General features: G+C 45.5%; 1 protein-coding gene across 1 annotated transcript in view; it reads right to left on the reverse strand.

Annotated features, from left to right (window-relative positions):
* tecta (tectorin alpha) overlaps window positions 1-27,194 on the reverse strand; it is a 98,848-nt gene that overhangs the window by 12,442 nt on the left and 59,212 nt on the right. The window contains exons 16-18 of the mRNA XM_078559920.1: window positions 23,448-23,564; window positions 2,572-2,768; window positions 559-722 (exon numbers count right to left, since the gene is read on the reverse strand). Of these exons, the coding sequence (XP_078416046.1) occupies window positions 559-722; window positions 2,572-2,768; window positions 23,448-23,564 (478 nt within the window). The remainder of the gene's footprint in view (window positions 1-558; window positions 723-2,571; window positions 2,769-23,447; window positions 23,565-27,194) is intronic.

Raw genomic sequence — 27,194 nt, forward strand, 5'->3', positions numbered from 1 at the left:
AGTGTGTGTGCGCCTATGTGTTTGTGTGAAGCATTGCCCATGTGAACCAAGTCAGTGTGTTTAATAGTTAAACAGTGCAATATAAAAGATTTCGATTCTATAAATCCACTTGTGTTTGTGTTGAAATTTTAAGCATTCTCCCTAGTGATATTTAGAGAAACAGTGAGATAGAATCCGTGGGGAGCCTTGCTTCCTCTCGATTGGATCGACTGATGTTCAGATTAAACAAGTTATTATTGAAACACAAGTTTAAATTTATCCAATCGGGAGACCAATGATAGGGGTACAAAGTGTACAATTTAAATAATTTGGTGCGCATCTGTTGGTTACAACCGCTGATAGGGCAATATACAAATATCACCAACCAATAAAGATCAAGGAACACTTCAGAGAGAAGATCAAGACTCATCGAATAGACTTAACAACCATAAATTATAAATTAATTCCGTCAAGCATCTAGAAGCCCACAGATTCTCCATTCTCGTCATCCCCTACCCTTAGCGCACATATTCCCCACAAGTGTAATGCTTAGAAGTTTAACCCAGGTCCACCACTCACCTCAGCATTGGCCTCACGACAGTTTCAAGAGAAACTTTCAGGTCAAGTTCATAGGCACAGGAGAATTCGACATTAATGACTCTATCACGAGTAATGACATTGCCTGTGTTGTTCAGACTTTCGATCCAGACGGTGTTTATGTACATGACGTGTGTCTCATTTGTCTGTGGAGAGGAGAATCACCATAAGACAAAGTTCCTATACTGACAGGGCAATCTGTAGCCACACTGCGTACCCATCTATCTCTAGCATTGCAAACATACCCAGCGCTCTCACTCAATGTCACAATCTTGGGTATTACATACAGGGGTTGGTCCCTGAACGCAACACCCACTCCAGTGTCTGTTTTCCTTCTCTCCACCCTGGCAGTTCACAGGCTAAACCTCGACTCTAGTTCAGGCTATTGACTCCTGCTAATTGTCATATATCAGCAGGTGTGTGAGTGTAGCCCAGGGATGACCCAGCTCCATCCAGCTGCCCTGTACCTTGTACTTGAGATTGAATTCTGGCCCAGAGAGTGAACCCAGTGAGATCTTCCTCTTCCATTAAACAGATGGAGTTTATTCACAGCAGCTCCCATTCTTCCCATTTGGTAAGGTCGCACAACCTCAAATTACTCTCTCAGCTCCCAGCACATTTCTGCAGCCTCTCTACAATCAATTTCATAGACTCACAGAGGTTTACAGCACAGAAAGAGGCCATTCGGCCCATTGTGTCCACACCCGTCGACAAAGATCTGATGACACTAATCCCATTTTCCAGTGCTTGGTCCATAGCCCCGGAGGCTATGGCAACGCAAGTCAATGTCTAAATACTTCTTAAATGTTATGACAGTTTCTGACTCAACCACCCTTTCAGGGTGAAATAATTTCTTCTCAACTCCCCTCTTAGCCTTCTACTTCTTACCTTAAATCTATGCCTCCTGGTTATTGACTCTTCTACTAATGGAAAAAGTGCCTTCCTATCCACCCTATCAATGCCCCTCATAATCTTATACACCTCTATCAGGTCCCCTCAAACTTCACTGCTCCAAGGAAAACAACCCCAGCCTATCCAATTATTCCTCATAGCTCAGACCCTCCAGCCCAGGCAACATCCTGGTAAATCTCCTCTGCATCCTCTCCACTGCAATCACATCCTTCCTATAATGTGGTGACCAGAACTACACACAGTACTCCAGCTGTGGCCTAACCAGTGTTTTATACAGTTCCAGCATAACTTCCCTGCTCTTGCATTCTGTGCCTCAGCCAATAAAAGCAAATATCTCATATACCTTCTTAACCACCTTATCTACCTGTCCCGCTACCTTCAGGGATCTGTGGATATGCACACTGAGGTCCCTCTGATCTTCATACTTTCCAGGGTCCTACCATTCATAATGTAATCCCTTGCCTTGTTAGCCCTCCCCTAGTGCATTACCTCACACTTTATCGGGATGAATTCCATTTGCCACTGATTTTCCTCTGTGTCCACCCGCCAGAGCACCCAGTGTACATCCTGCAAACTCCCACTTTCACCCATAGCACCCTGTGCCCCCCCCACCCACAGCTGACAGTGCCCCTCCCAGAGCTCACACTGCCCCCGCCACAGCTCAAAGTGCCCCCACCAACAGCTCACACTGCCCCCGCCACAGCTCAATGCCCCTTTCACAGCTCAAAGTGCCCGTCCCAGAGCTCAGTGCCCCCACCAACAGCTCACAGTGCCCATCCCACAGCTCAGTGCCCTCCCAGAGCTCACAGTGCCCCTCCCAGGGCTCAATGCCCCTCCCAGAGCTCACAGTGCCCTTTCAACAGGCCTGTGCATCTTGCCTCAGCTTCCAGTGAGGGGAAAGTTATCGAGACTGCTGACAAAGTCATTAACTGAAAGCATTTGGGTCTTTCGAGGAACAAGGGAATGTGATTGTGGAAATCAATTGAGAAAATACTGGAACACTTGATGATTGCATCGTCTGAGAGCAAAGACGACTTGATCAGAATTTACTGGTGAACAAGGAGTGGCATAAGAATCACTCACCTTCACAATGTTCCCACAGTTGTGATTGGTGTTATTGATGTGAAATGCAATAAAATCATCTCCCTCTGACCCCACACAGTGGAAATCATTAATTCGAACATCTTCACGCTCAAAGCCCAGCTGGTAAAGTCGGCATTTGGAAATATAAACTTCCATCTGAGAATATTTGCACACCACATCTGCCTGGACCATATCATCTGTGATGGAATGGAGGAGAAGCACAGGGTTTAATGGTGACGGTAAACGACTCAAGGAACAAAACGAGACACGGAGGCCACAGCACATTCAGCAGCGTTGGATTGAAACTGGAACTCGGGCACCCTCTGAACTGACAGGTTTTCCGTGTGAACATTCTGGGTACATTCACCTCCGGGGTTCCTTGCATCAGCCGGAGGTAATTCAGTGGAAACATCTTTCCCAAACGGAGTGAAGGTGCAACTTGTTACCACACACAGAGCTTCAGCTGAACATTGTAAATACATTCAAGTGGAAACTAGGTAATTGCAGGGGGTAGAAGAGGCTGTAAGGAGGCATTAATAAGCTGAGATGCACTGGGAAGGGAGGAGGTGCTGCATGTGGAGCATAACAAGTTGCACAGATCAATAGAGACAATTGAAAAGCAGCGAGAGTTCAGGGGATTGAAAATCCACTAGAGAGCGAGACTTTGCGTCTAGCTACTTTTTACAGATTGTGGGGCTCAAAAACTCAAATTGAGCTGTGACATCACAGGAAATCAAATGTTGATTGGCTGGTGAGTATTGCTGCTTAGGGACTGTCTAAATAACTGGCAGATTAAAAACTATTAAAATATTAATATTAATAATAGGTAATAATTGATTAGCTGGTGAGTCTTAGCTTTTATTTTAAAATAAGTTTTATTACTACTAGTAAGGCGTGTTAAGCATTAGTAGGATTTATTACTAGTAAGATTTATTAATATTAATACCATTTGTTAACTGCAGTAACGTTTATTGGTATTGGTAAGGTTTATTAGTATCGGTATGATTAGTTAGCAGTCACAAAGTTAACTATAAATAGAGGAATGGCAGGACTGTCCTGGCCTCTGGAGTGCACATCCTGTGCTATGTTTAAGCAAATATTTCATAACGCTCAGCAAAAATTTATCCCGGTCAAAAAGAAGGACTCGATGAGAAGGATGGACCACCCGTGGTTAACAAAGGTGGTCAAGGAGAGTATCCAATCAAAAACTAAGGTATACAAAGCGGTGAAAGCTAGTGGTAGGCCAGAAGATTGGGAATTTTTAGGAACCAGCAGCAGATGACTAAAATGCTAATAGAGGGAGAAAATGAATTATGAAAGTAAATTGGCAAGAAATATAAAAATAAACAGCAGGAGCTTCTACAGGTATATAAAAAGAAAGAGATTAGTTAAAGTGAGTGTGGGGCCCTTGGAGGATGTGACTGGAGAATTGATAATGGGGAACAGGGAAATGGCAGATAATTTAAACCAATATTTTGCATCGGTCTTCATGGTGGAGGACACTATAAATATTCCAAAGATATCAGATAACAAGGAGCTAATGGGAGAAAAGATCTTGTAACAGTCTCCATCATGAGGGACAAAGTATTTGACAAACTAATGGGACTAAAGACAGACAAGTCACCAGGAACTGATGGTCTGCATCCAAGGGTTTTAAAGGAAGTGACTGCAGAGATAGTGGAGGCATTGGTCAAAATATTCCAGAACTCACTGGATTCCGGGAGGGTCCCAGCGGATTGGAAAACCGCTAATGTGGTGCCCCTGTTCAAGAAGGGATGGAGACAAAAAGCAGGAAACTGTAAAGCAGTCAGCCTAATATCTGTCATTGGGACAAAGCTAGTGTCCATTATTAAGGAAGGAATAGCAGGACATTTAGAAAAGCTCAATGCAATCAAACAGATTGAACATGGTTTTGTGAAAGGGAAATCATGTCTGAAAAATTTGCTAGAGTTCTTTGAGGATATAACAAGCAGAGTTGATAAAGGGCAACCGGTAGATGTTGTGTATTTGGATTTCCCGAAGGCATTCGATAAGGTGCCGCATAAAAGGTTATTGCACAAGATAGGAGCTCATGGTATTGGGGGTCATATATTAGCATGGATTGAGGATTGGTTAACACACAGAAGACAGAGAGTCAGGGTTAATGGATCTTTCTCAGGTTGGAAAGATGTAACTAGTGGAGTGCCACAAGGATCAGTCCTAGGGCCTCAATTATTTACTATCTATTAATGATTTGGAGGAGGGGGCAGAGTGTAATGTATCTAAATTTGCTGATGATATAACAATATTTGGGAGGGCATGTTGTGATGAGGACATAAGGAATCTGCAAGGGGATATAGATAGAATGAGTGAGTGGGCAAAAACTTGGCAGATGGAGTTTATTGTAGGAAAGAGTGAGGTCATGCACTTTGGTAGGAAAAATCAAAAGGCAGCCTATTATTTAAATGTAGAGAGATTCCAAAAAAAGTGCAGCACAGAGGGATCTGGGTGTTAAAGTGCATGAAACATAAAAAGTTAGCATGCAGGTGTAGCAAGTAATTAAGGCGGCAAATGGAATTTTGGCCTGTATTGTTAGGGGGTTGGAGTTTAAAAATAGAGAAGTCTTGTTACAACTGTATAGGGTATTGGTGAGGCCGCACCTGGAGTACTGTGTACAGTTTTGGTTCCCGTGTTTAAGAAAGGATAAACTGGCATTAGAGTCAGTTCAAAAGAGATTCACTAGGCTGATTCCTGGGCTGAAGGGGTTGACTTATCAAGAACAGCTAAACAGGTTAGGCCTTTATTCATTAGAGCTTAGAAGAATGAGGGGTGATCTTATTGAAATGTACAAGATTCTGAGGGGGCTTTTACAGGGTAGATGTTGAGAAGATGATTCACTGGCTGGGGGGTTGGGGGTGTGGGGTAGATGTTGAGAAGATGTTCCACTAGCGGGGGGTTAATCTCGAACTAGGGGACATAGTTACAGAATAAGGGGACACTCATTTAAAACTGAGATGCGAAGGAATTTCTTCTCTCAGAGGGCATTGAATCTCTGGAATTCTCTACCCCAGAGAGTTGTGAAGGCTAGATCACTGAAAGTATTTAAAGAGGAGATAGATTTTTGAAATATCGGGGAGTTGAGGGTTATGAGGAGCTGGCACGAAAGAGGAGTGAGGCCTGGGGCAGATCAGCCATGATCTTATTGAATGACGGGGCAGGCTTGAGGGGCCGAATGGCCTACTCCTGCTCCTATTTCTTATGTTCTTCTGTGGGAAATCCCTGAGGCTTCCCTTGTCCTGGATAGCCAATGTGCAGGAATGTTGCAGCAGCTTTAGTTCCGGGTTTGCTTGCTTCCATGTGATTGGGAGCTTCATGGGTAGCATATTTATAGATGTGGTCTTACCGGTATCCAGGAAGAGAGGAAATGGGTGACTGCCAGAAGTTAAAAAGGGACAGGCAGGTATACTGGAGTCCCAAGTGCATCGAACTCTCCAACCTGTATTCAGTTCTGAATACTGATGAGAGTGATGGTTCATCTGGGGACTGCAGCCAGAGCCAAGTCCATGGTACCACTGGTGGCTCAGCTGTACAAGGACGATACAAGGAAGAGGAACAGTGATAGGTGATTTGATAGTTAGAGGGTTAGATAGGCATTTCTGCAGCTGCAGACATGAATCCAGGACAGTGTGTTATTCAGTCCCAGGATGTAACTGAGCGCCTGCAGAGTGGGGAGGGTGAACAGCCAGCGGTCGGTTCACATTGGAAAGAGCAACACAGGCAGAAAGAGGGATCTGGCCCTGCAGTCAGGATTTAGGCAGCTAGGTAGGAAATTAACAAGCAGGACCTCAAAAGACCTCCGATTACTCCCAGTGCCAGGCACAAGCGAATATGGAAACATGCGGATAAAGCGTGTGAATGTGTGGCTGGAAAGATGGAGTAGGAGGGAGGGATTTACATTCTTGGGACATTAGGACTCTGGGGGAGATGGGACCAGTACAGGTGGATGGGTTGCACCTAAATAGAGCTGGGACTGAGTTCCTTGCTCGTGCTATTGGGAAGGGTTTAAACTAACTTGTCAAGGATGTGGGAACCAGGAAATAATATCAGAGATGAATACCAAGATGCGCAGAATACTGGGAGAAATAGATAGCACTAGAATAAGGAAAATTTAGTTCATTTTTTAAAAATTCATTCATGGGATGTGGGTGTCGCTGGCCAGGCCAGCATTTATTGCCCATTCCTAGTTGCCCTTGAGAAGGTGGTGGTGAGCTGCCTTCTTGAACCGCTGCAGTCCATGTGGTGTAGGTACACCCACAGCGCTGTTAGGAAGGGAGTTCCAGGATTTTGACCCAGTGACAGTAAAGGAACGGTGATATATTTCCAAGTCAGGATGGTAAGTGACTTGGAGGGGAACATCCAGGTGGTGGTGTTCCCATCTATCTACTGCCTTTGTCCTTCTAGATAGTAGTGGTCGTGGGTTTGGAAGGTGCTGTCGAAGGAGCCTTGATGAGTTCCTGCAGTGCATCTTGTACATGGTACACACTGCTGCTACTGTGCATCAGTGGTGGAGGGAGTGAATGTTTGTGAATGTGGTGCCAAACAAGTGGACTGCTTTGTCCTGGATGGTGTTGAGCTCCTTAAATGTTGTGGGAGCTGCACTCATCCAGGCAAGTGGAGAGTATTCCATCACACTCCTGACTTGTGCCTTGTAGATGGTGGACAGGCTTTGGGGAGTCAGGAGGTGAGTTACTTGCAGCAGGATTCCTAGCCTCTGACCTGTTCTTGTAGCCACAGTATTTATATGGCTAATCCAGTTCAGTTTCTGGTCAATGGTAACCCCCAGGATGTTGATAGTGGGGGATTCAGCGGTGGTAATGCCATTGAACATCAAGGGGTGATGGTTTGATTCTCTCTTGTTGGAGATGGTCATTGTTTGACACTTGTGTGGCGCGAATGTTACTTGCCACTTGTCAGCCCAAGCCTGGATATTGTCCAGGTCTTGCTGCATTTGGACATGGACTGCTTCAATATCTGAGGAGCCGCATTTGGTGCTGAACATTGTGCAATCATCAGCGAACATCTCCACTTCTGACCTTATGATGGAAGGAAGGTCATTGATGAAGCAGATGAAAATGGTTGGGCCGAGGACACTACCCTGAGGAACTTCTGCAGTGATGTCCTGAAGGTGAGATGATTGACCTCCAACAACCACAACCATCTTCCTTTGTGCAAGGTATGACTCCAACCAGCGGAGAGTTTTCCCCCTGATTCCCATTGACTCCAGTTTTGCTAGGGCTCCTTGATGCCACACTCAGTCAAATGCTGCCTTGATGTCAAGTGCAGTCACTTTCACCTCACCTCGGGAGTTCAGCTCTTTTGTCCATGTTTGAACCAAGGCTGTAATGAGGTCAGGAGCTGAGTGGCCCTGGTGGAACCCAGACTGGGCGTCAGTGAGCAGGTTATTGCTAAGCAAGTGCCGTTTGGTAGCACTGTTGATGACTTCATCCATCACTTCACTGGTGATTGAGAGTAGGCTGATGGGCAGTAATTGGCTGGGTTAGATTTGTCCTGCTTTTTGTGTACAGGACACACCTGGGCAATTTTCCACATAGCTGGGTAGATGCCTGTGTTGTAGCTGTACTGGAACAGTTTGGCTAGGGGTGCGGCAAGTTCTGGTGCACAAGTCTTCGGTACTATTGCCGGAATATTGTCAGGGCCCATAGCCTTTGCAGTATCCAGTGCCTTCAGCCATTTCGTGATATCACATGGAGTGAATCGAATTGGCTGAAGACTGGCATCAGTGATGCTGGGGACCTCCAGAGGAGGCCGAGATGGATCATCCACTCGGCACTTCTGGCTGAAGATTGTTGCAAATGCTTCAGCCTTTTCTTTTGCACTAATGTGCTGGGCTCCTCCATCATTGAGGATGGGGATATTTGTGGAGTCTCCTGTGGGGTCAGAGTAAGGGAGAAAGTATTAAAGTCTAAATCAGGGTTACATGTATGTGAATGCACAGATGGGGTAAGTAAGATTGGTAAGTTACAGGCCCAGATTGCTACGTGGACATACGGTGTTATAACGGAGACCGGACTTGAAGAAGGGCAGGTCTGGGTGCCAAATATTCCTGGATACAAGGTGTTCAGGAAAGATAGAAAAGGAAGAAAAGAGGGAGGGATTGTGGTATCGATTAAGGGTCAATCAGTTGTGCTGGAGAAACATGCCCCAGAGAGCTCAAGGTCAGAAGCTATTTGGCTGGAGCTAAGGAACAAAAAAGGTGTAATTCCATTGCTCAGTGTAGTCTCTTGGCCACCAACTGGTGGGAAAGATGTAGAGGAAACCTTCAAGGAAAATACAGAGAGATGCAAAAATGATAACCGTTATAATGGGGGACTTTAATTATCTGAATATAGATGGGAGTAGTAGTAGTGTAAAGGACAGAGAAGGACATGAATTCCGAGAGTGCACTCAGGAGAATTTCTACAGCAGTATGTGTCCAGTCTGGTGAGAAAGGAGGAACTGCTGGACCTGGTTTTTGGGATGAGGTGGGTCAAGTAGATCTAGTGTCAATAGGAGAACATTTTGGGGACAGTGATCATTGTGTCATAAAGTTTAGATGACTATGTAAAAGAGCAAAGAACAATCTAGAGTAAGAATAATTAACTGGAGGAAAGCCAACTTCAATGGGATAAGAATGGATCTGGGCTGAATAAATTGGAGTCAAAGATTGGCAGGAAAAATGGTAACTGAACAATAGGCTACCTTCAAAGAAGAGTTAGGGAAAGGTAGGGCAAACAAATCCAGAGCTCCCTGGATGATATAAGAGATAGAAATTAAGATAAAGAGGAACAAGTGCGCTTATGACAGATGTCAGGTAGAAAATACAATTGAGAACCAGGCTGAATATAGAAGATGCAGATTAAAAAGATGAAAAAGCAAATAAGAGAAGCAAAGAGGGAGTGTGAAAAGAGACTGGCAGCTAATATAAAAGGAGCAGGGTTGAGTAGAGACCAAAAAGGCAGGGGGCATAGCTGAGGTATTAAATGAATACTTTGCACCTGTCTGTACCAAGGAAGACGATGCTACCCAGGCCATGGTGAAAGAGGGGCTAACTCAGCCATGAGAAAGGGTTTAAAAACGAAAAGGGGGAGGTATTTGATAGGCTGTCTGTACTTAAAGTTGGTAAGGCACCGGGACTGGATGTGATGCATCCAAGGCAAGTGAGATTTTTCAGTCTTCTTTAGGCTGAGGGGTGGTGCCAGGGGACTGGAGAATTGCAAACATTATACCCTTGTTCAAAAAAGGTTGTAAAGATGTGCCCAGCAACTACAGGCCAGTCAGTTTAACTTTGGTGGTGTGGAAGCTTCTAGGGCAGAATTTTCTGCCTGTCGGGCGGGCAGAGAGGGAGTGGGTAGGCGCAGACTCGATCGCTGCCCTCAATCGGGCCCGTGCCGCCATTTTATGCGGGCGTGCCAATTAAGGCCCACCCAGCTTGAATCTCAGCTCCCGAGGACAGCGGGAGTGAGCGGGCGGCGGGACTGCAATGACCCCCGGGTCCAGTGGTGACCCGGACGGCCTGTTTTAAAAAACTGCTGCAGCCTTTCAAAGGCTGTGAATCCCGGCCAGTGGAAGGGCTGCCCCCAGCGCTGCTGGTGAACAGGCCAGGCCGGAGGGCAGGGCAGGGGGGGCACTGTGCCCCTTGTTTTTCTGACGATTGCCTTGCTGCCCTCCTCGAGGAGAAGGCAGCCCGGCGGGAGGTCCTCCTACCCCAGGATGGGAGGAGGAGGCCCGCCCCCCCACATGACCAAATGTGCCTGGGAGGCGGTGGCAGAGGTGGTGAGCTCCCGCGATGTGGTGAGATGCACCTGGGTCCAGTGTCGCAAGCGCTTCAATGACCTGTTGCACTCAGGAAGGGTGAGGACCATGTTGGCATTGGTCACTTAACCCAGGTAGGCTTTCCCCCCTGGTGCCCGCACCCCAACCAACAACAAGTCTGAGTGTAGTACCTGCTTTGAATCATTGACAGCCTGTGTCCTTCGCTGGGTGGGTCAGCAGATATTGCCCATGCCGAGGTCACCCTGAGAGGGTGGTGAAGAGATGGGTTCTGCCCCCGCAGCATGTGGTACACTGAGACCCACATGACTGTTTTGGGGGTAACCTGGAGGAGCTGTACCTGGGCTCAGAGCTGGAACTCCAGGACATGTCCAAGTCAGGGTGATGAGATGCTGGGAGGGGAGCTTCGAGGTGGTGTTGGCACTGATCGATCTGCTGCCCTCTGCGCTCCACATGCTTGTGCCTCCTTGCTATGGAAGGTTAGACCCTGTGGTGCCTGATGTGAAGTAGGCAGCATTTGGCTAAGGGGGATGTTGGGGGTGGGTGCTGGCCTAGTATCTTTGTGTGAGTGTTGGGCAGCAGTGGGGTGAGGAGACACTGGAGCCCTGCAATGTCCCACTCTGGTTGGGGTGGGCTGTCCGTGAAGAGAATCCAGGTACAAGTAGCACTAATCAATGCTCTTCTCTCCTTTTCAGGAGAAGAATGAACATAATGCTGCCGAGCAGGTGAGGACTGGTAGCGGGCCGGCCCAGGAGGCGATTCTCAGCCGCTTCGAGCAGGAGGCCCTGGATCTGGAGAGGTGCCATGGCCCCAGGTCCACCGGTGTTGGTGAGGCTGGGGTGCCACGGGCAGGTATGTTTGCCCAGCAGTGAGGTCACCATTGTTCTCCCAACAGCCATGGCAGTGCTGAATGTTCAATGATTGACGTTTGCAACATGGCTTGACCATTGCTTATGGAAGGATAAGCGCATAATGATCCGGGGGACAGGGATGCACATTGACATTGTCTCCACGTTAACTGATCCAATGTCCTTATTCTTCCTTTCAGCATCAGCAGAGCAGGGCCGGGAGGAGGAGCAGCAGAGGCCCCCCTCTCACACCTGAGGGCCCAGAAGTCTCGGACTCACCAGCGTCACACCATCTCTGCCAGGCAGGCACCAGCGCAGATACTGGCACCTCGGTGGGAATTAGAACACCAGCTAGTGTCCCGGGCACAGCGGTGAGGGAACTTCACAGTCACTGGAGGAGCTGGCAAAGACAGAGAGTGCCCATGGTGCCAGCAGTCGGAGGGCTGCAGGGGACCAGGCACATGCTCAGTCGGTGCCTGATGTGCCTCCGGAGTCATCCGCAACACAGCAAACACAGGAAATGTGGCCGGGTGTGCGGGAGCATCTGGGATGGATACATGAGGCTATGCTTGGCTTGGTGTCCGTGGTGGAGGAGTTTACACAGAGCATCAGTGATGCAATGAGCCTCATGTCCGAGCGCCATGCGTCCTCCATGGAGAGAGTGGCGACTCTCATGGAGAGGCTCCTCCAGGGGACCAATCAGGGCTTCCTGGGGATGTGCTCGGACCAGCAAGCCCTGACATCGGCATTGGCCTCAGCTGGTCAGTGCCAGTGTGGGAGATGATCTGGGCACCAAGTTTCTCAGCTCGGTGTCCATCCATCCACAGTGAGCAGGGAGGTCTGAAGTGACCTCACGTTGGCGCAGCTGCTGCCTGGCGTATCTGTGGGCTCCTCTCAGGGCGCTCCGGATGTGGGCAGCAGCTCCTCCACCCCTCTCTCAGTGACTGTTGCATCTGATGAGGCTGTGACAACTGGGGAGATGCAGCTGTGGAACAGGCAGCTCCCTCCCAGGCGGGGCCAGCACAGGCTCCACTGGCCAGAGGACGACCGCCAAGGTCATCGAGGCCAACAGGACAGCAGAGTCAGCAGGCTGGCTCAGATGCCACTCCCAGCGATGGGGCAGCACCAAGACGTCGCACCCGGAAACATAAACATAAAGCACCTAAGACACACCACGGGTTTATCACTGGTGCTTTTGTGTTGGCCCGAGATGAGGTCTTTATGAGTTGGTGTGATCTGTAACACCTCTGTAATTATTTTTTTCTGAACTTCATTTTGTTAAATCATTAAATTTTGATATCTCACCATGGCTGAGGGAGCCTCTTTCCTTCTGCAGGTGGATGGTTTCCAATAATGTTCTGAGTGTTTTGTGGGACATTCAGCTTTACTAACAAGGCCCTTAGTTACTGTTCCTATCCAGGCAGATTTTGCACTTAGGCATTGAGTATGGATCTTGCAGCCCAGGCTTGTCCTGGAGGTCCATATGTGGTGTGCTAGCTGAAGGTTCATTGGATTAAAGCCCCCCGGGTGTCCCTGCCTCCCTGGAGTATGCCCAGGTCAGCGTCTACCCCCTCAGCACTCCCGGTGTGTGCTCATCCTCGGACTCACTGCTGGACTCATCGTGTGCAGCCACAGCCACTGTGTCTGCATCTTCATCATCAACAGCGTCCCCCCCTTTCCAGCGCAAGATTGTGGAGAGCACAGCAGGCAACCACTATCAGTGACACACGATCTGGGGGGTACTGGAGTGTGTCCCCTGAGCGGTCCAGGCATTGGAAGCACATTTTAAGAAGACCAATGTCTCTCTCCACCACAGCCCTTGTGGTGCCGTGGCTCCTATTGTACCTCTGCTCAGCTTCTGTTCTTGGATGGTGGAGAGGCGTCATGATCCACCTTCTGAGGGGATAGCCCTTGTCACCCAGCAGCCATCCATCCAGCCGGGCTGGAGCACTGAAGAGCCCCGGCACCTGGGAGTGTCTGAGGATGTAGGTGCTGTGGGAGCTGCCTGGGTACCTTGCACAGACTTGCAGAATCTGCATCCTGTGATCACACACTATCTGCACATTCATGGAGTGGAAGCCCTTCCTGTTGACGAAGGCACCGGGCTCACCTGCTGGCACCTTGATGGCCACATGTGTACAGTCTATAGCACCCTGGACACGGGGGAAGCCAGCAATGGCCACGAAGCCTCTGGCTCGCTGTGTCTGACTTGCCTGGTCCCAGTGGAAGTGGATGAAGGTCAATGCCCATCTGAACAGAGCGTCTGTGACCTGCTCAACACAAGTGTGAACAGCTGATTGGGAAACACCACAGAGATCACCCACCGAGCCCTGGAAGGAGCCAGAGGCACAGAAGTTGAGGGCAGCTGTGACCTTCAGAGCCACTGGCATGGGGTGTCCACCCACACAGTTCACGGAGATCTCAGGCCCAATCATCTGACAGATATAGTTGACTGTCTACCTTGAGAGATGGAACCTTCTTTGGCACTGCAGCTCAGACATATTGAGGTAGCTGCTTCGCTGCCTGTAAACCCTGGCAGCAGGATAGTGGCGTCTTCTGTGGCCCCTTCCACCTTGGACTACCTCTTGGCCCTGCACCCCTTGTGCCTGCGCCTGACCTCTCAAAGGTGGCTCCCCTGGAGGCTGAATGTGGGCTCCTGGCCTCCTCCCCCTTCTAGCCCTCCCTTCCTCCTCTGAGGAGGTGCCTCCAGTGGAGAGTTCAGCTCCCATTCCCAGGCTAAGGGAAGGCTTCCTGAAACCTGCAGGCCCAAGAAAGATTCCTCACTGCAGAGCGCTGTCCTGAAGGTTGTGAGTCCAGACCAAGCAGCTGGAATGCGTTTTGAAGTATTGCAGATCACACAGGCAAGTATCAGTAACTTTGAAACATCAATATTTGACAGAGCTCACTCGCAACTCCACTGAGTCCTCTTATCCCATCCGTGGATGAGGTTTATACAAATGTGTCCTACCCGCCTGCCCATTGCGCCCGTGTGACAACCTGAAGATCACACAGACGCCGAAAAATCAGCATTGATTGGTGCCTCAAGGGCCTTAAGCGGCCTATTAATTAATGCCGGGCGTGCATCGGATATCATTGCCCGCCCACCCAACGAAATATCGTGATGGTGCGTGGTGACGTCAGGACGCTTGCCCGATGTCACCGCGCGTCATTTTATGCGTCGGTGTGTGGGTCCCGCCCCCGCACGCCAACGAAAAAATTCTGCCCCTAGAAATTTGGGACAATATTAATAGTCACATGGACGAATGCGGGTTAATGAAGGAAAGCCAGCATGAATTTCTTAAGGGACAATCATGTTAGAATTATGATGATTCATTTTTCAATGGGAATGGGGATGTCAGGAAGGGATATTAATGTATATAATGTTATTGGGAATTATTTTTTTATAAATAGAGCTTTAGTCTGTGTGTGTGTTAATTGGATTAAAACTAGCCTGGGTGCTTTGATGTATAGTAGTTTTGAGGTGTAAAAGGAGGTAGAGGGTACATTTGCATTTTGTTGAATTTACATTTAAAGGGGAGTGCTGGATATAACAGAAGGGAGTTCATGTGTGCAGAGCAGAGGCATTTAAGATCAAAGCCTGTAAGCCTACAACTGTCTGCAAAGGAACCTCATTTTGAATTCATAAAGTGAAAATGCTTTGCCTGGTGTCTGGTTAAGTCTATTATTGTTGCCTTAGTGGAGATTAATTTTGGAATTTGTTAAAAGTTATGACAGTAGTAATTTGTATCCATGTGTATGTGTTTAATTTGTTGTAAATTAATAAATGTCACATTTAGTTTGATATAAAAGCCTCTTGAGAACTGGTCGTCTTATTCCTGAATTTAGAGCTGCAACTCAAAACATTCCAATTGAAAATATAGGTTATGATAGTTGTTTAAAGTTTCCCTCTGGGATTTTAAATAACTCAGTCTTTACAAACTGTTGTGTCATAACAGTTGGGGGCTCTTGACAGGATAAAGATTATAATTCCTTGATTGGTTTGGAATTGGTGAACCTTAAAGTTACGAGTACGAGAAGCACTGTGAATGCAGGAGTTGGTGAGGTATTTTAGAAGAGGTGAGACTGCAAGATGGCTTTGGCAACTGCTAAGACTTGTCTGGGAGTAGAAGGTATAACTCTGATTGGGTTGCAACAAATAGCCAAAAGTAAGTTAACAGAGTTGGCAGATAAATTAAAATTGGGGTTACCTATGGGGACTAGGAAATCAGATATAATCAAAAGTATAGCACAGCATCTACAGTTGGAAGTGAAACTTGACACTAGTGAGTCACAGCTGGAGGCAGTGAGACTTCAGTTTGAAATTAAGAAGCTTGAATTTGAACAAGCAAAGGAACTGAAAAAACTTGAATTAGTAGCAAAGGAAAGAGAAATGACATTTAAAAAGGAGCAAGCATAAAGGAAAGGAAGCTGGAACTGGAATTTCAGGAAAGACAGAAAGAGAGAGAAAGAGAATACCTGCTTAAAAGACTGGAAGTTAAAAAAGAGATCTCGTATTCTGAGGAGAGTTTTGATGATGAAAAAACCTTTAACCTAAAACCCAGTGGGGAGGTGTTTAAATTTGTACAAACTCTTCCAATGTTTGAGGAAAAAGATGTTGAAGCATTCTTTATTTCATTTGAGAAGATAGCTAAACAGGTGAAATGGCCATAGGAGTATTGGATGTTATTATTACAGTCTAAGTTGCTGGGTAGAGTGCATGAGGTATATGCTTCCTGCCTGAAAAGGTATCGTTGAATTATGATGTGGTGAAAAAGGCTATTTTGAGTGCATATGAGTTGATTCCTGATGATACAGGCAGAAATTTAGGAATATGAGAAAACAGCCTGGGCAAACATATTGAATTTGAGAGAGTAAAACAAAGTAACTTTGACTGGTGGATATGGGTGTTAAAAATAGAGACAACATATGCAGCTCTTAGGGAAGTAATTCTTTTGGAAGAGCTTAAAGACTCAATTTCTTTGGTAGTGAGAACTCATGTGGAGGAACAGGAGGGTTCAAACTGTCAGACAAGCAGCAGAGATAGCTGATGAACATGAGTTAGTTTATAGAGCTAAACCTATTTTTCAACATCCTTTCAAATTGGAAAAGGATAGAAGGTTGGAAGGTGAAAGGAAGGTAGGTAGTCAGAGAAGAGGAGTGGAAGTTTTTTCTCAGGATAAAAAGGCGATGAAGGTAGAAGTGACATTTGAAAATTGAGGTGTTTTCGTTGTAATAAAGTGGGGCACACGAAGTCAGTCTGTTGGAGATTGCAGGAAAAATCTGTTGGAATTATCGGGGTACAGAAAAGTCCTGGAAGTAAAAGTACTGTGGGTTCTGGGGTTCAGGCACAAGAACAACCAGTGTTTTGTGTACAGGTAAAGCAGGAAGAATCAGTGAAAGGTAAAGAAGTGGGAATGTGTTCACGATTTACCCAAGAAAATTCGGAGGAGCAGGTTGCAGAAATGTTTAAAGATTTTGGGCAGAATTTTTCCCTCGGCAGGCGGGTTTGGCGGGGGTGGTCAGGAAGCCAACCGCTGCCCATGATTGGCGCCGCACCGCGATTTCATGCTGGTGGGCCAATGAAGACCTGCCCAACGTGAAACGCCAGCAGCAGTGTGAACACTGCCTGTGCGGAAGGGGGGGAGGAGGGCGAGCGGGCCGAGTGCAGACTTGGTGCATGTGCGCGAGTTAGCATTACCTAATCTCTTTGAGACACTGAGCTGCCTCAGGGAGAAGAAACATTGTTAAAAAAAGAAAATAAAAATGTAATAAAAATGTCCCCTCATGTGACTCTGTCACATGAGTAGGGACATGTTATTAATTCAATTGTAAATCTTTTATTTTTATTTGCTTTTGGAAACCTTATCCCCCCCACCCCCATGGATGAAGTTTCCAAAAAAATGCAAAGGCCACTTCGCCTTTTTGCCTGCCCACCAACCGTTAGGTGAAAAATTTAGGTTAATTGATTATAAAACGGCCTTAACAGGCCTTTTAATTGTCGACAGGCACGTTGCCGACTCTGGCGTGTGCTCTCCAACTGAACTATTGCACGACTGCACGTTGATATCAGCACACTTGGCCAACATCAACGCGCATCGTTTCACGCTCGAGCGGGTCAGGTGTGTGCCCACCCACTGAGAAAAAATTTCTACCCTTTATGTGTGAAGAGAAAGTCATCCCATGTGTACAGGATGGAGTAGGTAAAGATGGTAAACTTTTAAGAGACACAGGAGCTAGTCAATCTCTAATGTTGTGGGATAGTGACATTTGTTGTTCAGGGGGAGTATTGCAGGAGCAGGTGATAATAAGTGGGGTTCATGGAAATGCTAAATCTATTCCGTTGTGGAAGGTAAATTTAAAGACCAAAGGGAAGACATGTGAAATTATTGCTGGAATAATGGAATCATTGCCCATTGCAGGGGTTCAATTTATTCTGGGTAATGATAGAGCTGGATCACAAATGTGGGTGATGCCTAGGGTAGCTGAGCAGCCTGTAGAAGTGTTTTCAACAGAGGTGCTACAGAAGGAGCATCCTGGATTGTCTCCTGATTGTGTGATAACAAGATTAAAAGCTCATCGGGAAGAACAAGATAAACAAGAAGGGCAGGCAGTTCAATGGCAAAAAGAAGGTGTCAAAATCCAATGAGCTGGTACTGTGTTTGATAACATTGTTCAGGGGGAAAGACTACAGGATGATTCAGCTGAAGTGTTTAACTCAAGGATGTTAGTGGACTTACAGAAAAATGATTTGCAATTAAAGCAGTTATATCAGAAAGCTTATTCAGAAACAGAAGCAAAATGTATTCCAGCCTGTTATTACCTTTAAGGAGATATTTTAATGAGAAAACGCAGGGTGGATCATGTTTCAGCAAATGAAAGCTGGAGTGAGGTGCATCAGATTGTTAGTGGGGTACCGCAGGGATCGGTGCTGGGACCCCAGTTATTCACAATATATATTAATGATTTAGATGAGGGAACTAAATGTAATATCTCCAAATTTGCAGATGACACAAAGCTGGGTGGGAGGGTGAGCTGTGAGGAGGATACAGAGATGCTTCAGTGTGATTTGGACAAGCTGAGTGAGTGGGCAAATGCATGGCAGATGCAGTATAATGTGGATAAATGTGAAGTTATCCACTTTGGTAGCAAAAACAGGAGGCAGATTATTATCTGAATGGCTATAAATTGAGAGAGGGGAATGTGCAATGAGACCTGGGTGTCCTCGTACACCAGTCACTGAAGGTAAGCATGCAGGTGCAGCAGGCAGTAAAGAAGGCAAATGGTAAACATACCCTTCATAGCGAGAGGATTCGAGTACAGGAGCAGGGGTGTCTTGCTGCAATTATACAGGGCCTTGGTGAGACCACACCTGGAATATTGTGTGCAGTTTTGATCTCCTTATCTGAGGAAGGATGTACTTGCTATAGAGGGAGTGCAGTGAAGGTTTACTAGGCTGATTCCTGGGATGGCGGGACTGACATACGAGGAGAGATTGAGTCGATTAGGATTATATTCACTGGAGTTCAGAAGAATGAGGGGGGGGATCTCATAGAAACCTATAAAATTCTAACAGGACTAGACAGGTTGGATGCAGGAAGGATGTTCCTGATGGTGGGGGGAGTCCAGAACCAGGGGTCACAGTCTGAGGATATGGGTAGACCATTTAGGACTGAGATGAGGAGAAATTTCTTCACCCAGAGAGTGATGAGCCTGGAATTCGCTACCACAGAAAGTAGTTGAGACCAAAACATTGTGTGTTTTTAAGAAGGAGTTAGATATAGCTCTTGGGACGAAAGGGATCAAAGGGTATGGGGAGAAAGAGGGAGCAGGCTATTGAGTTGGATGATCAGCCATGATCATAATGAATGGTGGAGCAGGCTCGAAGGGCCGAATGGCCTACTCCTGCTCCTCGTTTCTATGTTTCTATCCCAATAGGGTATAGAAACGAGATTCTGAGGATTGCTCATGAAATTCCAATGGTGGGGGAGGGATATTTAGGAATTAGGGGCAGAATTTTGCCCTTGGCGGGCGGGCTTGGCAGGGGTGGTTGGGAAGCCCTTGATCGCTACCGCACCACGATTTCAGGCTGCCGGGCAAATTAAGGCCCACCCAGCGTGAAATGTGAGCGGCAGCACTGAGTGCTGCCTGTGCAGGGGGGCAGCAGGGGATGGGAGGGCCAAGCCAGCCGAGCGCAAACTTAAGTGCATGTGCGCAAGTGAGCGCTGCATAATCTCCCTGGGGCATGGAGCTGTCTCAGGGAGATGTAGAGCTATAAAAAAATAAAGAAAATAAAAATGTAATAAAAAATGTTCCCTCGTGACTCTGTCACATGAGCAGGGTCATGTTATTAATGAAAAATTAAAGTTTTTGCTTTATTTTTATTTGCTTTTGGAAACCTCAACCCGCCCGTGGATGAGGTTTCCAAAAAATGCAAAGGCCACTTGGCCTTTTCGCTTGCTCATCAACCGTTAGGTTGGACGGGCAGTGAAAATTTTACATTAATTGATAACTTAATGGCCTTAACAGGCCTTTTGATTGCCGGCTCCAGCGCATGCCCGCCGACCGAACTATCGTGCGACTGTGCATTGATGTCAGCATGCTCGGCCGACGTCAACACGTGTCACTTCACACTCGAGCGGGTCGGGCGTGCTCCTGCCCGCCAAGCAAAAATTTCTGCCCTAGGAAAACACAGGAAAAGATACAGAGGTGTTTTTTTTTGGCCAGGATTGAATAGGGATGTAGTCAAATTCTGTAGAACCTGTCATATATGTCAAATAACAGGGAAACTACAAGCAGTGATTAAGCCGGCACCTTTAATCCCAATACCAGTATTTGAAGAACCTTTCACTAGGGTCATGATTGATTGCGTAGGACCCTTCCCTAATACTAAAAGTGGGAATCAGTATTTATTGACAATAATGGATGTGTCTACCAGGTTTCCTGAAGTGATACCTTTAAGAAATATTACAACTAAGAACATTGTGAAGGAATTAATTGATTTTTTTTTACAAGATATGGTTCTTCTAAGGAAATACAATCGGATCAGGGGTCAACTTTCATGTCACAGCTATTTAAGGAAGTATGAACAGTTTGGGGATAAAACAATTTAAGTCAACAGCTTATCATCCGGAGCCACAAGGAGCTTTGGAAAGATGGCATCAAACTTTAAAAACTATGATAAGAGCATACTGTCAGGATTATCCACAGGATTGGAATACAGGAATTCCATTCTTGTTATTTTTTATTAGAGATGCTCCTAATGCATCGACTGGTTTTTGCCCTTTTGAACTAATTTATGGTCATGAGGTAAGGGGACCACTGAAATTGATTCATGAGAAATTGGTGGGTCAAAATTCAGAAACTATTCTCTTAGATTATATATCAAATTTCAGAGAAAGATTGAACAGAGCATGTGAGTTGTTTACAGAACATTTAAAGATATCACAGCAAATGATGAAAGTGAAAACAGATAAGAAAGCTAAAGCTCGCAGTTTTGTTTCTGGAGAAAAAGTATTAGTTTTATTACCAGTACTAGGTGATTCATTAAATGCAAGATTTAGTGGGCCTTACAGGGTTGAAAAGAAATTGAGTGAAGTAAATTATTTAATAAATACTCCAGATAGAAGAAAGAAGCAGAGGGTGTGTCATGTAAATATGCTTAAAAAATACTTTGACAGGGAAGAGGAACAAAAAGAGGTGTTAGTGATGGTGGATGATGAGAAAGAGGTAGAAGTGCAGGATTCTGAAATTGATTTTCCTCTAATCAAATTGGATAATGGGGGGTCCTTGAAAATTTAAATGAAATATTGAGTTACCTTCTAAGCAAGTGTCAAAGTGATTTGGAAAAGCTATTGCAGTCATACAAACCTATTTGTGGGAATAAATTGAGAAAGACACATTCAACTGTACATGATGTCTCTGCACAGGTTTCATCTTCAATAAGGCAACATCTTTATAGATTAAATCCTGCAAAGTTATCACAAGTACAAAAAGAAATTGATTTCATGCTACAAAGTGATATAATTGAGTCTAGTTGCAGTAACTGGAGTTCGCCTATTGTACTGGTACCGAAACCGGATGGAACATAAAGACTGTGTGTGGACTATCGAAAGGTGAATGCGGTGACAAAAGCAAATTCATATCCTATACCACGGTTGGAAGATTGCATTGAGAAAGTGGGACAATCGACATTTGACACAAAGATTGACTTGCTAAAAGGATATTGGCAGGGACCGTTGTCGGAGAGATCAAAGGAGATATCAGCTTTTGTAACGCCAAATGGACTATATCGATTTAAAGTCATGCCTTTTGGTATGAAGAATGCACCTGCAACATTTCAAAGACGGACAAAGTAATTGCAGGTCTAAGCAATTGTACTGTTTATATTGATAATCTAATAGTTTTCAGTCCTAAGTGGGAGGAGCATTCACAGCATCTGGAAGGATTACTTTTTTGATTACAAGAAACTAATTTGGTGATGAACTTGGCTAAAAGTGAGTTTGCAAAAGTGCAAGTTACATATCTAGGCCATACCATTGGACATGGTAAGGTGGCTCAGAGAGATGCGAAAGTCAAGGCTATCGTGGATTTCCCAGTGCCTACAACAAAACGAGCGGTTTTGAGATTTCTGGGCATGACTGGGTTTTACTGGAAATTTGTACCAAATTTTAGCCGAGTGGTTGCTCCACTGACTGAACTATCAAAAAAGAACAAGACGTTTCAATGGATACTGGAGTGTCTGAAGTCATTCGATAGTTTGAAAACTGTATTAACTACGACACCAGTGTTGGAAATACCCAATTATGCCAAGCAATTCAAGTTGGCCATTGATGTAAGTGATATAGGCATTGGGGCTATATTGTTACAAGAAGATGACACTGGAATTGAAAAACCAATAGGGTATTTTTCACAGAAGCTGAATGTACACCAGGGAAGATATTCAATAATCGAAAATGAGACTTTGAGTTTGGTGTTAGCGTTGCAGCATTTTGAAATTTATGTTGCAAACAATTCACCAGAAACAATTGTTTATATAGATCCTTTGAAGTTTTTGGATAAATTTCATGACAAAAATGCAAGGCTTTTCAGATGGAGTCTATTATTACAACCATTTAATCTACAGATTGTACATGTTGCTGGTATAGAGAATCTGTTTGCAGGTGCGTTATCAAGAGTTTGAAGCTAAAAGGAAAATTGGACATTTCAAAAAACCTGGACACTGAACTGGAGTGATTTCTGTTGATACCAAGGACTTGTGTATATGTGTATATATAGTTATATTAATGCATGCATCTGATAGTGTAATAAGTATAGATGGGTTATTAAAAATGAAGCCATCTTTTAGAATTATGACGGTTCATTTTTTGAGAGGGAGGGGGATGTCATGAAGAGATATTAATGTATATAATGTTATTGGAAATTATTTTAAATTGGACTTTTAGTAGGGTCTGTGTCTGTGGGTGTGTCTTAATTGGATTAAAGCCCAGCTATCCTGGCTGCTTTGATGTGTAGTAGATTTGAGATGTAAAGAGTAAGGTAGAGGGTGCATTTGCATTTTGTTGAATAAACCATTCAAAGACTGGGGGTGAAATCTTGCACCTAGCTAGGAGACACCAAGCAATATGTTTATATAATTAATAAATATGGTGCTATGAAAGAGGTTTTATTATTAGAAGAGGTGGAGTTCAAAGGGCCTGGTGATACAATGAGAATTTACATTCAAAGGGAAGGCTAGGTATATATGGTAGTAATTTGTGTTTAATACTTTGTAGAACTAATAAATGTTTAATTTAATTTATATGAAAACCTCTGGAATCTTGGTGGTTTCATGTCTGAATTCAGAGCTGCATCTCAAACATACCAATTGAAAATATAGGTTATGACAGTTGCTTAAAGTTTACCTCTAGGATTTTAAATAACTCAGCCTTTACCAACTGCTGTGTCATAACACTTCTAACCATTCTAACTTATTCTAGGGCTGCACTGGTCCAACCAGAAAACTCCAGCAAATTCACCAATATTACTACTCCTTTTCACAGAGGTGAATGAGGCTGGTGATGATTTGGCAGGTTGATCAAGGAAGGTTTCAGAAGCACAAGGAAATTCAGGGAAACAGCTCCCACCTGAACGTCCTTGCTGAAAAGATTCCTACACCATTCCTATTCAGGCAGAGAAATTCACCTGCTTGGTGTTTAGTTTAGGTATCCAGTGTTTCTGTACATTTACCGCTGTCAGGGCTGGGCTCCTCTGGGCAACCACATAGATCTCCGTTACCCTGTCGGCACAAACTGTAGTTGGTGCAAATGCCTCCAGCGCATGGATCATCGATCAATTCTGCTAAAAGCAAACAGACACAAATGATTAACCTTTCAACTCAGCAACTACCAGAAACATTCTCCAGCCAAGACGTGCAAGTTCAAACAGATCCAAAGATATACATGCAGGGATTTGTGGAAAGCATTGAAATTCCCAGACAATGATATCTGCAGTAAGTGTCTGTGATTTCAGCACTTTTGTCTCAGAAAAGTTGAGCAGGAGTCCAAACTGCAGACATTGCTGGTCATCAGGGAGAGGGAGAGTTACCAGAACACTTTGTTCCAGGAGGCAGTCACTCCTCTTAGGTTAAGTAGAACTTTAGAGTTGGTCAATGGTCAGGGGCAGGAGGGTGTGACTGTGAGTCAAGCAGGTAAGGGGAACAAGCATGAAGTGATGGAGGAGACTTGGCTCGACTTTTATCAACAGGTTTGAGGTACTTGCTACCTGTGTGGATGAGAACAAGGACTACAGGGTGGATGGTGCAGGAGGTTATTCAAGTGGGGGAAGTAAAGTAATAGTGTTAGGGAACAGTATAGTCAGGGGGTATAGATACTGTGCCCTGCAGTTGCAACCAGGAGTTCTAAAGGTCTAGTGCCAGGGGCTAAGACATGGACTCAGGCTGCAGATGAACTTGCAGTGGGGGAGGGGAGGGTCCTGTTGTCAGTGTGCACGTAGGAACCAATATCATAGGTCAAACCAGAAATGGCGTTCTACTGAGAAATGTTGAGTTAGGGTCCAAAATAAAAAACAACTTAATAGAACCTCAAATGTTTGGACTCTCCTCTGAACCACGTGCCAATAGGCAAAGGGTTAAGCATATTAGAGCATTAAACATGTGGTTCAAAGGGTGGTGTGGGGAGAAGTGATTTCAATTCATGGGGTACTGGCAGTAGTACTCAGGAAAGAGGGAGCTGTAACATTGGGATGGGCTCCACTTAAACTGGCCTGGGATCAGTGTTCTGGTGAATCGTGTAATGAGGCTTGTAGTTAGGGTTTTAAACTAAAAGTGGTGGTGGTAATGTTGGGGGTTGCAGTGAGCTCTCAGGTGAAGGGAGATTTAGAAATCCAAAGAGAAAAGTAGAAACAATAGAGCAGTGTAGCCATTTGAAAAAAGGCAAGCAGAGGGAGACAAGAGGCAGAGAATTTAACAGTACTACTGTATCAGTTTGTAGAATGCTATCACAACAGTTTCCTCTTTGAAAAAGTGATCATAATAGAATTGAATACCATAGTAAGTTTGAAAGTGATGTACTCACTGAAGTCAGAGAGGGAATGGGTAACTACCAGTCAGAAGAAGGGAGGCAGGCAGGTAGTCAGGAAAGCCCCACAGTGCATCTCACTCAAAAACCGTTTTTCTGTGTTGGAAAACGGTGAGGGTGAATGTTCCTCTGGAGAGTGCAGCCAGGGCCAAGTTCACAGCGCTGTGGGTGGCTCAGCTACACAAGGGGGAAGAGTAAGAGTGCAAGAGCAATAGTGGTAGGAGTCTCAGTAGTGAGGGGTGCAGACAGGCACTTCTGCAGCCATAGACGTGACTCCAGGGTGGTGTGTTGCCTCCCTGGTGCCAGGGTCAAGGATGTCACAGAACAGCTGCAGGGCATTCTGAAGGGGGAGGGTGAGCAGTCAGAGATCGTGGCTCACAGTGGTACAAACAACATGGGTAGAAAGAGGGATGCGGTCCTGCAACAAGAATTTAGGGAGCTAGGTAGCAGATTAAAAAGGCAGGACTTCAAAGGTTGTAATCTCTGGATTACTCCCTGTGCCATGTGCTGGAGAGTATAGGAATAGGAGGACAGAGAGGATGAATGTGTGGCTGAAGAGATGGCGCAGGAGGGAGGGCTTTAGATTCCTGGATCAATGGGTCTGTTTCTGGTGCAGGTGGGGCCTATACAAATCGGACGGGTTGCACCTGAACCAGAATGGGATCAACATCCTTGCGGGGAGGTTTGCGAGTGCTATTGGGGGGAGTTTAAACTAATTCAGCAGGGGGATGGGATACAGAGTGGAGGTACAGTAGGGGGTGATGCACGTCCAAATATAGAAGAGAAACTAAGTCAGTCTGGAAGGCAGAGCAAATTTAGACCTGTTAAGGCACAAGGGAATAATGCGAGGCTGGATTGTATATATTTTAATGCAAGGAGTCTTACATGTCAGGCAGATGAATTGAGGGCGTTGATTGACACATGTGAATATTTTGTTGCTATTGCAGAGACATGGTTGAGTGAAGGGCAGGACTGGCAGCTCAAAATTCCAGGACATAGAATCTTCAGGCATGACGTGGGGGTGGGGAGAGGGTGTAAAAGAGGAGGTGGCATTACACTATTGATCAATGAGTCAATTACTGCAGTAAGGAGGGATGGTATCTTAGAAGGTTCCTCAAATGAGGCCATATGGGTAGAACGTAAAAACAAAAAGGGGGGCAATCACTTTGCTGGGAGCTTACTATAGGCCTCCAAACAGTCAGGGGGATATAGAGGAGCAGATATGTAGGCAAATCTCAGAGAAGTGTAAAAATAATAGGGTAATAATAGTAGGGGATTTCAACTTCCCCAATATTAACTGGGATAGTCTTAGTGTGAAAGGCTTAGAGGGGGTGGGATTCTTAAAGTGCATCCAGGAGAGCTTTTTAAGCCAGCACATATAAAGTCCTACAAGGGAAGGGGCGGCACTGGACCTAATCTTAGGGAATGAAGCTGGGCAAGTTGTAGAAGTGTCAGTAGGGGAGCATTTTGGGGATAATGACCATAACTCTGTAAGATTTAAGGTAGTTACGGAAAAGGACAAAGATGGGCCGGATATAAAGGTCCTGAATTGGGGGAAGGCTGATTTCAATATGATAAGACAGGATCTGGCCAGTGGACTGGGAACAGCTACTTGTAGGAAAGTCTACATCAGGCCAGTGGGAGTCATTCAAAAAGGAAATAGTGAGAGTGCAGGGCCAACATGTTCCTGTAAAGGTGAAGGGTGGGACCCAACAAGTCCAGAGAACCCTGGATATCAAGGGATATAGAGGATTGGATAAGGGGAAGAAAGGAGGTTTATGGCAGATACAGAGGGCTGAAACCAGCAGAAGCCCTAGAGGAGTATAGAAAGTATAGGGGGTGCTTTAAAAAGTAATTAGGAAAGTGAAGGGGGGCATGAAAAAACACTGGTGGGCAAGATAAAGGAAAATCCGAAGACATCTTATAAATATACTAAGGGCAAGAGGATAACCAGGGAAAGAGTAGGGCCCTCTAGGGACCAAAGTGACAATCTGTGTGTGGAGCCGGAGGACATATGTGAGGTTTTAAATGATGACTTTTCATCTGTGTTTACTATGGAGAAGGACGATTGTAGGTGTAGAAATCAGGGAGGGGGACTGTGATATACTTGAACAAATTAGCATTGAAAGGGAGGAGGTATTAGCGATTTTAGCGGGCTTAAAAGTGGATAAATCCCCAGACTCAGATGAGATGTATCCCAGGCTGCCTAGTGAGGCAAGGGAGGAGATTGCAGGGGCTCTGACACTAATTTTCAAATCATCTCTGGCCACAGGAGAGGTGCCAGAGGACTGGAGGACAGCGAATGTGGTACCATTATTCAATAAGGATAGTGGGGATAAACCAGGTAATTATAGGCCAGAGAGACTAACATCAGTGGTAGGGAAACTATTGG

This window comes from Cetorhinus maximus, chromosome 2, assembly GCF_964194155.1.
Source record: "Cetorhinus maximus chromosome 2, sCetMax3.hap1.1, whole genome shotgun sequence".
Classification (NCBI taxonomy): Eukaryota; Metazoa; Chordata; class Chondrichthyes; order Lamniformes; family Cetorhinidae; genus Cetorhinus; species Cetorhinus maximus.